Source organism: Asparagus officinalis, chromosome 8, assembly GCF_001876935.1.
Source record: "Asparagus officinalis chromosome 8, Aspof.V1, whole genome shotgun sequence".
Taxonomy (NCBI): Eukaryota; Viridiplantae; Streptophyta; class Magnoliopsida; order Asparagales; family Asparagaceae; genus Asparagus; species Asparagus officinalis.
In genome coordinates, this window is record NC_033801.1 from 118,614,646 (window position 1) to 118,629,403 (window position 14,758).

Genomic DNA, 14,758 nt, shown 5'->3' on the forward strand with positions numbered 1-14,758 from the left:
TTTTTTAACACTGTACTTTCTCAAGTAAAGCATGGTTTTATGTTAGTCCAAATAATATAAAAATTCAAATTAGCTTCAGATTATATCTATTTCTATCAATTCAAATATCAACATGAAAATTTAAATTAGCTATAGTCCATTTAAATAAACATCAAAGAAAATAAATAATCGCAATGTTAAAGTTCAGAGACAAAAGTAAGCATAAATTATAAAGTGGAACCGAGGAATAAATTTTAGTTAGGAAATAAGCCAAAAATAATTAATCGTGGTATCTAACCATGTGCATTGTACGTGTATAAAACCTAATTAATTAAAAAAAAGTGTTATAGCTCCAATAGCCCGAAAATACTAGAGTTAAATAGCAAAGATCTGAGGAGATATTTGATTAAATCGGTTGAACACTAAAGATAAATTGTTTACTAAATATAGAAAAAAAAATCTTTTCTTCTATAATAATTGTTTTATTTTCGATCCATTTGAATAAAAGGATGTCATACATGAAGGAAATAATTAGTTGAGCTAGGTTACTATTATAGTATCCAATAAACGTGTGGATACTATCAACCCAACTTTGAAAATTAAAATTGAAAAATGAAAATCAAAACTGACGGATAAGATCTAATATGCATTATATTAGCTACCTAGTAACAAAATTTTAAAGAATTTTGATATGTTTTGAATTATATATCAAGAGACGAAAAATTATCAACTTTATGAAAATTTTGAAACATTGATTTTGACGATATATTATGCATAGGTCAATAATGATGAATTATTGTTTCTAAATAATTCATATATAGTAGACCATATCCACTTGTTTGACTTTTCATTTTTAGGTTCTAGTTTTTACAATTAATTGATAGTATCCGCATGTTAGATACTATTCATTATAGACTAGCTCTAACTCATGAAATAATTAATGTAGTGTATGAGTAAAACTTGGTCAAGGGTCCACGAGGGTTCTTGACATCTTGTAAGCATCAGATTTCAGTCAAGGAATATACAAACCATATTCTAACATAGAACAATGCTTTTCCAGTTTTCCTTGAGATAAAAGGAACTTTATTTAAAAAAAATTACAACATAATATTATCTTGCAAACAAAGAGGGAAATTAAGTAGTAAGCTAAATATTGAATTCTTTTTCATTTTTTCCTATCAAAAACTTTTGCCAGGAAAGGTGCATGTTCACTTTCTGGCAATAGGGGGGAAAAAATAGCGCGAGTTTTAATAAAATAATTTAAGCGCAAACTTGTGCAGTGCTCATCTACAGACTACATAAGTTAACATTTCTTCAGTTATTTTGAAGTTATGACAAAACAAACAACTGAAGATTTCTTACACGAAATTTGTTCCGTGTATTTATCTAGCAGATCAATAACACAAATGCAAGTACATGTCTTTTAATTGTATACTATATACTTCTCAGTTGAATGTATTTCGATTGCATATGTATTATCATATCTGAACTTCATCTTTTGTGGTTCTTGTTATTCAAGTTGTTGACCAAATATATTTCTTCAGTTGAAGAAAGTATCTGAAATACTAGAGCATAAAACTTTTTTAATTCCATTATTGGAAGAATGTATACTTGGAATAATTGTTACATAACCAGTCACATAATTTAATTGTTGTAATTGAAATTTTATAAATTTTCTAAAATAATTTCATGTGTCCTCCAATTCTTTTATTATAAGGATTTTTTTTTAAAGACCTTTTTTGCTAAATAATTAGCAAAATCGACCGTTTTGCTAATTATTTAGCAAAAACGATCTCTTTTTGGCTAACAAGCCAAAAAGAGATCGTTTTTAAAAAGCTGTGTATTCGAAACATACGGAACTGCTAGTCCTGTAGATTTTGGGCGTGGACTTATTTTTTTGACGTGCAAATGAACCTCCTCATATTATTTGTTTTCATACTTTTTTCTATTCATTTGTTCTCATATATGGCCATACATCACCTACAGGCTACAAATCGTATAGGAAGCTACAATTTCCCGTATCTCTGCGTCATCTCTGTTGGTTCTTGCAGGCAATGGACCGAGCACACAGGTTGGGTCAGCATAAAGTTGTACATTGGAAGAGAAAGTCATGAGCTGCAGAAGCTACAATTTCCCATATGCTATTTTATTAAAAGAAGAGTTTTTATTTAGGGGCTGTTTGTTTGCGATTTGGGTAGGGGGAAAGCCTACCAAAAGTGCAGCTTTTGGCGGGCTTTCCACCCAAATCGCCTTTAAAAGAGGCGATTTGGGTGGAAAGCCCGCCAAAAGCTGCACTTTTAGCAGGCTTTTGGCAGGCTTTCCAGCATTTTCCCCCTAAAAAACCCTTTTCCAAACAGCCCCTTATACTCACTATTTAAAATGCAGAACCTCACCTTTGTTATTTTCCAACTATCAAGCAGGCTTCCTCTTCCAACAAGAATCCATCAGAACATTCAAGCATCCGTGAAGCCCACGCCCAAAATCTACGGGACTAGTAATCCCGTAGATTTTTGGGGTGATTATTAGTCGTCAATTAATGGCGGCTAAATATACGGGACTAGCGGTCTCGTATGTTTCGAATACGCAGTTTTTAAAAACGGCCTCATTTTTGCTAAATAATTAGCAAAACGGTCGATTTTGCTAATTATTTAAAAAAAAGGTCTTTTTAAAAAAAATCCTTTTTTATATGGTTATTGAGAAAGGTAATTAAAGTGGTGCTATAATAATCATACTTCTAGGTCTATATTTCATCAAATAAAATAATCTCTACTGATTTTAGGAGAGGAGGACATAAGCAGCACACATGTTCTGATTTTAACCAAAAAAAAACAAGTTATATCCTTTCACTCGCCTAAAAATACTAGAGTTAATAACAAAGATCTGAAGGATATATCTGATTAATTTGTTGAAACATTAAAGACAAGCTGCGCATTTTACCAAAACTAGTTTTTACACACGTGCAATGCACGTGATTTAATACCATGATTAAGTATTTTTGGCAGTTTGTGCTCATTTTTTTCTTTAAACTCTTACATCCCGATTATTTTTTTATGTTTGTTTAAATGAGATACACCCAATTTAAATTTTTATGTTGATATTTGAATTGACAAAAAACAAATATAATTTAAAAATAATTTGAATTTTCATATTATTTTTGACCGATATAAAACTAAGCTTTATTTGAGAAAGTATAGCATTGCAAAGTGAAAAATATTAAAATAGTGTTATACAAGGAAGGTGAATATTTAAAACCAATATGACAAAATGATTGATTTAAAGTATGTTAAAACGATGCAAAAGATAATATAAAGTTTATTCCTAATCATTGATAGACTTCATAAAAAAATATAAATTAAAGATTAATGCTAACTCTAGTATACTTTTATATGATAAAAACATCCACATAAGAATATAAAAGTACTAAAAAAATTCATGAAACTCCCTTCTAAAGATTCCTAATTTCACTCAAAATAATTAAACTATTCTATAAAATATTCATAAAATATTGTTTTTATTTCTTCTATTTTATTTTTTATTGAGTTAAGATCAATCCTTCTTCAGGTTTATCATTTATCATTTCTTGGACAATTCTAGAGTATTGTCTTCATCATCTACATCAATTGTGACATCAGGCTAATTTTATATTTTTTATGCTATTATCTTTCCTAGGCTCGTTAATTTTTTATCATCTCATTTAACTTTACAAAGAAGTCAAATGTACTTATGATGTTCAACACAAACTGCTCAAAATATAGACTTTGATTTTTTTTCTATTTCAATGAGAATAAATATTAATTTCATATATATAAAATTCTTTGTGTTCCTAATTTATTACTTAAATAAATTAGAAGCTATCTCTTTATTTTCCTCTAAAATGAATTCTTCTGATGTGCATCCAATAAGAATTTCTGTTATTTCAATAATATTACCTTTGCTCTATCCCTGTCATTTTCCATAAAGATCTAAACTAAATACCTGCATTATTCATTACCAATTTCTCTTAGATTATAATATTAATATTTAATTTGAAGAACACAGTATGGAATTTATGAATACTTACTAATTTTTCTTATGTCTTCCATGGAGATTTTTTCTTTGATTAGGATAAAGTTATTAAATTATTTTTTAATGTAACTCATTCAGTGCTTCATTAATAGATATGTCTTATGTTAATGCCAATTCAAGTGATTCATTGACGTTTTCTGAATTTTAGATTTATTTCCATCACTTTCCCATTTGCAATGGAAATAACTCAATTCTTTTAAAGTTATCTCTAAATATTCTAATAGTTTCTCCATATGTAATTCCTTGTATTCTTTTACCCTATAAATATTATTAACGTCAAAGATTAAAGTTTCTAAATTAAAATCAATTAATGCTAAGGTATAATATTATAGTGTTTTATCATTTCTATGGATTTAAACATCTATTAATTAATGTTACGAATGTATTTTGGCTACCCCAACTTATTACTAAAATTATATGAAATTACTTTAATTTATATAGTACCGATAATTTTTAATCTATAATATTTTAAAAAAATTTATCTACTAACCAGATGTTTTTAATCAATTCTTATTGTTTTTGTTTACCAGTATCAACTTAGACTATTCTTAGATGCTGAAAATGGATAGTAAATCCATAAATTAGAAATTTTAATATATATATATATATATATATATATATATATATATATATATATATATATATATATATATATATATATATATATATATATATATATATATATATATATATATATATATATATATATATATATATATATATATATATATATATATGGTGTCTAAGGGTAATATCTTGAATTCATCTTATTTTATTTACAAATTTTAGAATTTTAGGGTGGCTTTTTATAATTTGAACTTTTGAAGGTGTTTTTATAATTTTTGAGATATTGATGGTGTTAATTAAAAAATTTAAATTTAAATGTCAAAAATTTTAGGTATATCATGATAATCTCTTGAATTCATCTGTGTTGTTTGTAAGTTTTAAAATTTTATAATTTTAATGTGCTTGTTTGTAATTTAAACTTTTGAGGGTGTTTCTATAATTTTTAAGACATTGAGGTGTTAACTGTAAATTTTAAATTCTTTGCAAACTGATGTTAATTTTTTAATTTCATGTTTTTTATTTTAAGTTTTGAGACATTTGGATGAGTTTTATAATTTTGAACTTTTCAGGGTCTTTTCTGTAATTTTAAAACTTTTTATGGTTTTTTTTTATAATACTTCATGTATTATAATATGTTATCTACTTGTAATTTCTTTATCTTAACAAACTAATATCATTTTTATGTTTTATATATTTTATTAATATTTTAGTTTTTTTAAATTGTTAAGCTAAACATGGTTCACATAGGATTAGGATAAGATATGATTATGATTAGGATAGATTAAGATATAAATAAAATATTCAAAATAGTGAAGGGTAATATTGACCATTGAAAATTAGAATTTGATTATAGATAAGGTAGTTCAAACTATAAAGGGGTATATTTGTCTAAAAAAGATTTTCCGTATGATTAGGGTAGATTAAGATATAAATAAAATATTCAAAATAGTGAAGGGTAATATTGATCATTGAAAATTAGAATTTGATTATAGATAAGGTAGTTCAAACTATAAAGGGGTATATTTGTCTAAAAAAGATTTTTCGAACTCGTGCTTTTAAAGGGAGTATGATATATAAAAGAAACTTTTTTAGCGTTCTACACTCATTATGTTACTTCTGATCCATTTGAACAAACGGATCTCTTATAGAGAAAAATAATTAATACATTAGTAAAAAACTTGGTCCTTGAGCGGTACGCATCATACTTCAATCGGAAACATTAAAAACTATATTGGAACTGTTGATAATAGTGTATTGTAGTGGGTTTTAGTCCCACATTGCTTGGGAGAACAAACCTCACACTCCTCTACTTGTATAAATATATGTGCATACTCAATATTCAATTCAAGGGAAATTTACCCAAGATTCTCTCTCTCTTACTTTAACATGGTATCAGAGCTAGGGCTATTTCCCTTCCAATAAAATTTTTTTTAACGCTTCTGCGTTCTTTTGCCAAATCTTGGCCTTATTGCTTTGCAGCCGTTTAATGTTTTTTTTTTCTGCCAGATATTTTGGCCTTGTCGTTTTGCGGCCTCTTAACGCGTTTCGCGTTCTCGTTTAAACCTTCGGGTTTTTCATTCTAACATTCGGGTTCTATTTTAACGGCATTACCGTTTCAAGACCGTCTCTCGGTCTCAAATTAACAGCATCGTCGTTTCAAGCCGTCTCTCGGCCTCAAACGAACGGCATTGCCGTTTCGCAGTCAGTAACGGCATCTCGACATCTTAACGTCTCAACATTGCTGTTATGGTGGCTCCTTTAGAGAAGATTCACAAACCACCTTTGCCCCTCAATGATTGTCACTAATGCCTTGCGTGGCGCTGGTTTGCTTGATCATCTCACCAGTACGGGACCAGTTCCACCATCCATCAGCACTGTTGCTTCATCCAGTACTATTGCCTCTGACAGTGGTAATGTCGATCTTCAGACTGCTCGTGCACTCTATGTCAAGGAGAGTTCAGAGTGGCAATTGCAGGAATTTCGTGTCATGGATTATCTTACTCGCTGTGTTGGCTCTGGTCTCACTGTCGAGATTGGCTCGCTTCCCTCTGTTCGGGCCATGTGGACTCGTCTCACTGAGCGTTTCACTGAGTGCTCGGGTGCACGGGAGGCATATATTCTGCAATGCATTGCTCTAAAACGCAAATGTAGTTCATCTCTGCAGTCCCATTTTGGACAAATGCAAGCTTTTTGGACAGAGTTACGCTCCATGCTTCCTGGACGTAATTCCACGTATGAAGACTAGCTAGCCTGGTACGAACGGCATGAGGTGCATCAACTGTTTCAGTCCCTTCCTGAATATTCAACTATGGCTGATCAACTACTTCATCAGCCTCAATTTCCGACTTTGGCCTCAGTTATGGGAGCTCTCACTGCTTATGAGACCCGGCAGCAGACAGCACGACTCAATTTGTCAACAGACACTCCTACCTCTTCACTCGAGACTGTTTTGTCTTTACCTGTCACTGCTCCTGTTATGAATCATACTTCTCCACAGGCTCCCTCTCCACAGGCTCGATCTAAGCTCTCTTGCAAATATTGCAAGAAGGAAGGACACCGTATTGAGACATGCTTCAAGCTTCATCCTGAGTTACGTTCCTCAGGTTACTGGTCGTGGTCGGCGACCCCCTCAGTCTCAACCTCTCGTACACCAGGATTGTTGGCCAATGCTATACCTTCTACTACTTCAGACTCTACTATTCAAGCTATTGAAAGTCTTCGCCGTCAACTTGATGCTTTCCAACATATCACCTCTACATCCGCCGCACAACTCTCTGGTATGCATTTTGCTGGTTCTTCAGCTAATCCTTCAGTCTCTGGTATGAATGATCTCTGGATTTTTGACTCTGGTTGTTCCTTTCATATGACTTGTAATGCCTCACTTTTATCCTCTGTCTTTACTTCATCCTCTCTTCCTCCTATCTACACAGCTGCTGGACAACCATTGTCCATTACTCAGTATGGCTCTATTACCCCACAAAATGATCCATCTGGTCGTCTAACACTTGGTCCCGTCTATGTGGCTCCACAATTGTGCTTGAATTTAATTTCTATTAGCTCTTTATGCATGGCGGGCCTGTTTGTCTCATTTTCTTCTGATACTTGTATTGTGCAGGATCCACAGACGGGCAAGACGGTTGGGGCGGGTCGTAGGAGGCACAAACTGTATTTTCTGGAATATCTTCACCTTCCAGAGTCCAAACGTCCACGTTCTCTTGTTGCTTCTCTTCGTTCGTCAAACCCCTCTACCTCGCTTCCTGCCAATTTATGGCATAGACGACTTGGTCATGTGTCTAATAAAAGGCTGGAGAGTCTTATTCAGTCTGGAGTACTTGGTCCTGTATCATCTAGTTCTAGTAGTGAGTCATGTACTAGTTGCAAATTGGCAAAATTCACTGTTTTACCATTTAAAATGAGTACATCTGTATCCACTTCCTTATTTGATTTAGTACATTCTGATATTTGGGGCCAGCTCCTTTGCCTTCTTCATCTGGCTACTTATATTATGTTAGTTTTATCGACGATTTCTCTCGTTTTACATGGGTTTACCTACTTAAGAATCGCTCTGACGTACTTACTGCTTATCAAGCCTTCACTGCTATGATTTTCACTCAATGGCAATCTCGTATTAAAGTTTTTCGTTCTGATTGTGCCAAAGAGTACCTATCCTCTGCCATGCGCTCTATCATGTCCTCTCATGGGACTATCTTTCAACAGTCATGTCCCTACACTCATGAGCAAAATGGTGTTGCTGAACGCAAACATCGTCATATCCTCGATACTGCCCGATCAATGCTCATTTCTTACTCTGTTCCTCGTCGTTTCTGGGCTGAGGCTATTCTCACCGCGACTCATGCCATTAATATCACTCCATCTAGCTCTCTTTCCGGTGCTACTCCTTATAGTCGTGTTTATACTCATCCTCCCCGTTATGATCTAGTTCGCGTTTTTGGTTGTCGATGTTTTGTTTTTCTGCCATCTCACGAACGTGATAAATTGTCTCCCAGAGCAGTTTCTTGTGTTTATTTAGGAATTAGTTCAGAACATCGAGGTTATCGTTGTTATGATCCCGCAACTCATCGAGTTCATATATCTCGTCAGGTTCAGTTCGAAGAGGATTCTCCATATTATTCTGCTTCTGATGACTTTAATTTCCTCCACTCTACTGATCATGCTTCCCCGTCAACTGCATCACCCACTTCTTCACCTCAATTTTCCATTCGAGATCTCCCTGACATCTCTCCCTCTCCTTCTATTGACTCTTCCTCACCCGAGTCTTATCTTACACCATCTAATCCATATCCCGTGGACACAACTCTCACTCCAGAAAATACTGTTGATCTCCATGCACCTGCGCCAGCATCTCCCCCGCCTGAGGTTCCTCTTGCTCTTCGTCGAGACAAATGCCCACATGTCATGCCTGCCCGGTATGCTTCTGTTACTTCTTATTCACCTATCTTTCATAACTTTCTTGCTTCCATTCATACTATTGTTGAGCCAAAGTCCTTCCAAGAGGCAGTTTAAATTCCAGAGTGGCGACAGGCTATGACTGAGGAATTTCAAGCCTTTCAGCAAACTCATACCTGGGATGTTGTTCCCTGTCCTCCTGGGATCTCTCTTGTTGGCAGTAAATGGGTTTATAAGGTCAAGTTTCGTCCTGATGGCACCATTGAACGTCGAAAAGCTCGTTTGGTATTGATTATGAGGAGATATTTTCTCATGTTGCTCAGATGCCCACTGTTCGTACTCTCCTTGCGGTCGCTGCTGCTCATCGTTGGCCCTTATACCAGATGGATGTCAAAAATGCTTTTCTTCATGGCTCTTTATCAGAGACCGTATATATGCAACCGCCTCCAGGGTTAAATATTCCTCCGGGACATGTATGTCTCTTTCGCCATGCTGTTTATGGTCTCAAGCAGGCACCTCGCGCTTGGTTTGAGTGTTTTCGCGATGTCGTGCTCAAAGCGGGCTTTATAGAAAGTCATCAAGATGCTTCTCTGTTTGTTCGCACTACATCGCGTGGCAGGGTTTTATTACTCATCTATGTAGATGATATGATCATTACAGGTGATGATATGACAGGTATACAATACGCAAAATCTCAGTTGCAACAACAGTTCCACATGAAGGATCTTGGATCTCTTCGGTATTTCCTTGGTCTAGAAATTTCTCAAGGCCCGCGGGGTGTATTACTGTCTCAACAGAAGTATCTCTCAGATATTCTAAATCAAGCTGAGTTAACTGATAATACAACTGTCGATACTCCACTCCAGCAGAATGTCAAACTTTGCTCTACTGACGGTGAGCCTCTATCTGATCCTACCCGATATCGACATCTTGTTGGTCAGTTGGTCTATTTGTGCATCTCTCGACCAGATATCTCTCATGCTGTTGGTATTGTCAGTCAATTTGTTAGTGCCCCACGTTCTGTACACTATGCTGTCTTATTACGGATTCTTCGGTACCTCCGGGGTACTAGCACTCGCTCACTTTTGTTTCCTGCTACATCTAAGTTAGAGCTTTGTGCATATTCTGATGCTGATTGGGCTGGTGATCCAACTACCAGAAAGTCTACCACAGGTTATTGTATATTTCTTGGTGATTCCCTTATTTCCTGGCGAAGTAAGAAACAAGATGTTATTGCTCTTTCCAGTACTGAGGCAGAGTATCGTGCAATGTCCACAACAGCTAAAGAGATTATTCATCTTCGTCGCCTTCTCAGTGATTTCGGTATTTCTGTTACGACTCCTACTCCTCTCTACTGTGATAATAAGAGTGCCATCCAGATTGCTAATAATCCAGTATTTCATGAAAGGACCAAACATATTGAGATCGACGCTCATTTTGTCCGTCACCAAGTTATCAAGGACAAGACAATTCTACTTCATCATGTTTCATCCGCTGACGAGCTTGCAGATTTCTTTACAAAGGCCTTACCTGTTCATCGGTTCCAGTGTCTTGTACGCAAACTCACTTTGTTTGATCCAACATGAGTTTGAAGGGAGGCTGTTGATAATAGTGTATTGTAGTGGGTTTTAGTCCCACATTGCTTGGGAGAACAAAGCTCACACTCCTCTACTTGTATAAATATATGTGCATACTTAATATTCAATTCAAGAGAAATTTACCCAAGATTCTCTCTCTTACTTTAACAGGAACATAGAACGACGATTTTACTTGAGATGAAGTGACTTAATTTAAAAGAATGATAGTATTATCTATCTTAATCACCAAAAAAAGGGCGTTAATTGCAAATAACCCCTTGAACTATTCCAAATTGAACTTACCCTATAGTTCTTTGTTGCCAATAGACCCACCGAAGGAGTTCTTTTGCTATAGATAGATCCTGAAAGGCTCAAAAATTTTCACTCAGGTGTCTTTCTACAACAATAGAACTTTAGGTAGTAAGTTCAATTTGGCGATAGTATAGGGAATCGATCCATAATTAACCCAAAGAAAAACAAGACTAAACATCAGAATACATAACTGTTCAAAGAATTACTCTAAACCCAAGTTGGTATGTTTTTCAAACATCAACAATCACAATTTTTCATCCAAATTATCCTCCTCCGATGAAGGCTCATTAACCCCATTAAAGAAACTCTCAAGATACGATGACGAGAGCTCATTCCAGCTACTAACACCAGCTCTACATTGCTGATCAGCTATCATCTCAGGCGAAAGCCCCCACTGCTCCATCTCCTCCTTTGAGTGGTGAATTGCGAGGCTGTACTCCCCTGTGGGCCCCAACTGCATCACTCTATACTCGCAGTTGCCAAAATTGTTGAGCGTCTCAAACTGGTCAACTGTCCACTTGAACCACTTCATTAGGAATACTCTGGAGGTGAGGCCATGTGATACTATTATGAGGTTGGTTTCTGTGGTCTCATCTTGGTCGAGTCTCTTCATGTCGATGTCTCTCCATAAGGACTCCATGAAGCCTGAAACATAAATTTGCTCTCAGATCAGTTTAAATTAGAACATCCCTCTCCATATTTGTTTGAAAAGGGGGTCTTGTCTAAACAACTTACTAGCTTTGAGAGTCTTATTTAAAACAACTTAATAGATTTTAGGTCTCATTCAAAACAACTTAATAAATTCAAGAGGGCCTAATTTAGAAATATGAAGAATTGGCGGTCTCTAATATAAAAGTAACAAATATATGGGGTGTCTAATGTAAAAGAAAACCCTTAAATGTAAAAGAAAACCCTTAAATTTATTAACTGCAAGTTGTCGATTCAAGTTACTAAATATAAGGGTACATTTCAGACCTCCTTAAAATTTATATATCATAGAAAACCCTCTAAACTTATCTCAATTAAGTACCATGATTGGCGACAGTTACTTTAAGGTGTGATGTGATCCCCTTCAGGCGTGGGTAAAAAGTAAAAAGGACAGTTGAGATTTTTTTTTTCTTTTTTCATTATTGTAACTGTTCACGTCGTTTATGAGGTGTCAAATTTACCCAACATGTAATCTTACTACTAGAGAAAAAACTGACTTTTAATTTAAGTTACTATAACTTCTGTTTGGCAGTAGAACGAAGAAACACAGAAAGAGTGACAAGATTTTGTAAAAGCTAACTCAAACAGGACTAAATACCCGGTAAGTAAGCATATAAGATACAGCCCAGACACCTAAAAAGAGTGCTTGGAAATAAATTTATTCATAGCAATTTTATGCTTTATATCCTGATAGTATTTCGCATATTTTTTCATTATAATGTTGAAAATCTATATTACATAACGCCAATGATTCTAGCATTAGGTAAATTGGTGACAGTTTTTCTAAGTTAAAACTGGGGTTTTTACACATTTTGGCACAACAATAATTCATATTTGCACTTTTTTACAGGTTTGAAAAGCCAGGTGCCCTGCATTATTACCCAATATTACTAATAAACAAATAGAATTAAGAAAGGGTTTTCTTCCATATTAGTCCCTTAAATACTTCATATTTGAAATTGGTTCTCAAATTAGTGAAACTGCTATTAGGTCCCCCAATTCTTAGGTTATTTAGAAATTATTCCCTCCAATCAAGAATAAAAAAAGCAGTTAAAGGGATTAATTTGCAACAACTTATGAGAATTGTGGGACCTCGTAGCAATTTCAATGATTTGAGGACTAATTCATTATAACTTAAGAATGTGGGACCAATTGAAAATTTCAATTATTTAAGGGACTAATTTCAAAATGACTTGAGAATTTGGGGACCAAATAGTAATTTCATTGATTTGAGAGACTACTTTCAAAACTATTTACGAATTTGGGGACTTATAGCAATTTCAACGATTTGAGGGACTAATTTTAAAGTATGCAAGATTTAAGCGAATAGTATCCAAAAATATCCTATCAATAATTATCTGACAAAATCATACGAGAGAGAAAAAGCATCTTACTTGCAACTCTATCAAACACATCGGCGGCAGACTCGCCCTCCGGGAACCGAAAGAAAAACCTCCCAAACCTCTCCCTCGTCTGCTTCACCGCCTTCATCCTCTCCTCCACCTGGAAATTCCCAAAATCCTGCTCCCTAATCCTACACTCCTCTCTCACCCCAATAATCCTCTTCCTCCCAAACGCTCGTCCCATCTCTCTTAAAGTTCCTCGTGTCCTCTCATAAGGCGACACATAAAAATACACCTTCCAATTTTCTATCGCCTCCTCAAAACCACCAGAAACCACTCGTCGAATATTTTGACCCACAGCTCGAGCCTGCTCAAGCCCAAGAGGAGTTAGAGGGATTCGATAGTCTGGTGTAGTTGTGTATGCTGACATGTCCAAGTTCCCTTGGCTCTCGCCATGCCTGACCAGTATTATTCTCTTTGGTAGTTTTCTTTTAGGACAGACTTCTTGATTTTTGAGCATGGATAGTTCTTCTGAATCGCAAGCGAGTTTTCCATCTGTGCATTGCTTCATTCTTCTTTCTTTGTTTACTTTCCCTTCTTCTCTTGGGTGCTTTGCTTCTTTCGCTTCTCCTCTGATAATTTATTTATATAGAGCTTTGGAAAGTTCTTTTAAAGTGACATCTGTTCATTCTTTTTCCAATATCTTAACTATTCTTTCTTAAGAAAGTTGTTTGTTTGAGTTGGATCCTGAAACCAGAACATGAGTCAAACTCTAGCTTTGGTAATAATCCAACCAAGAGAATACAATACTGTTTGTAAAAAATCAAGCAGGAGTAACTATAAAGGATTTTTTTTTAAGTATCAGGAAAAGATAATTCAATACATTTACTGATTCATAGAATACCACTAGTTGAAAGCAGTCTAGTTTGATCAGATACAATTGGAATTTTTTTAAATTTGAAAATCAATAAACAGCTCCCTACTTTTAGTGTTTCAGGCCCCAGCATATGACTCTTCACAGCCATCACAGATTTTCTGGCATTGAAATATGACTAAATGGCACTTAAATACCCTACACCTTTATACTTCAATACACTAAATTGTAAAAAATAACACTTTAATAGCCTAAGTTGTAAAAAAAATTGCATGTTAGTACCTTCTATTAGTTGTCATGGGAATATTCCTAGGAATATGTCTTGACAACTAACAGAATGTATTAAAGTACTATTTTCTTACAAGTTAGGGTATTAAAGTTCTATTTTTTACAACTTAGAATATTTAAGTGCAAAGATGATGAAACAGGGTATTTAAGTGCTAGTTTCTGAAAACTTTGGGTATTAAATTGCTATTTTTTATAGCTTAGGGTATCAAAGTGCTACTTTTTACAATTTAGGGTATTTAAGTGTAAAAGTGGTGAAACAATAAGGTACTGAAGTGCCATTTAACCATTGAAATATAGAAGGCATCTAGGCACAATCTATAACTTTAACTAATTAACACGACTTTCTCCAATGAGAAAGAATAAAAAAATATAAATCGCATCTAGAAGTAGTTTAAGTGTTTAACTATCAAAAGGTTTGTACAAAGATGAAAGTCAAACTTATTGGCCTCCAAAAGGTGTAGCACGGTTGGGAAATCAAAGTTGGGATTACTTTCTAAAGTCCTTTAAGCATAGGTAAGGCTAAGTCTAAACCATCAGCTCAAGCTATTAACTACTGCTTACAAGTAAAACATGCCACTTGGGCATTCAAAAGTCCTATAACCTGAGTTTCATGAGGATAAAAAAAGGGTAATTACAGA

General features: G+C 34.6%; 1 protein-coding gene across 1 annotated transcript in view; it reads right to left on the reverse strand.

The window, feature by feature from the left end:
* LOC109822293 (phosphoglycerate mutase-like protein AT74H) overlaps positions 10,855–14,758 on the reverse strand; it is a 6,284-nt gene continuing 2,380 nt past the window's right edge. Inside the window, exons 2-3 of the mRNA XM_020388476.1 lie at positions 13,010–13,705; positions 10,855–11,552 (exon numbers count right to left, since the gene is read on the reverse strand). Coding sequence (XP_020244065.1) covers positions 11,152–11,552; positions 13,010–13,529 — 921 coding nt within the window. The 5' untranslated portion in view covers positions 13,530–13,705 and the 3' untranslated portion in view covers positions 10,855–11,151. The remainder of the gene's footprint in view (positions 11,553–13,009; positions 13,706–14,758) is intronic.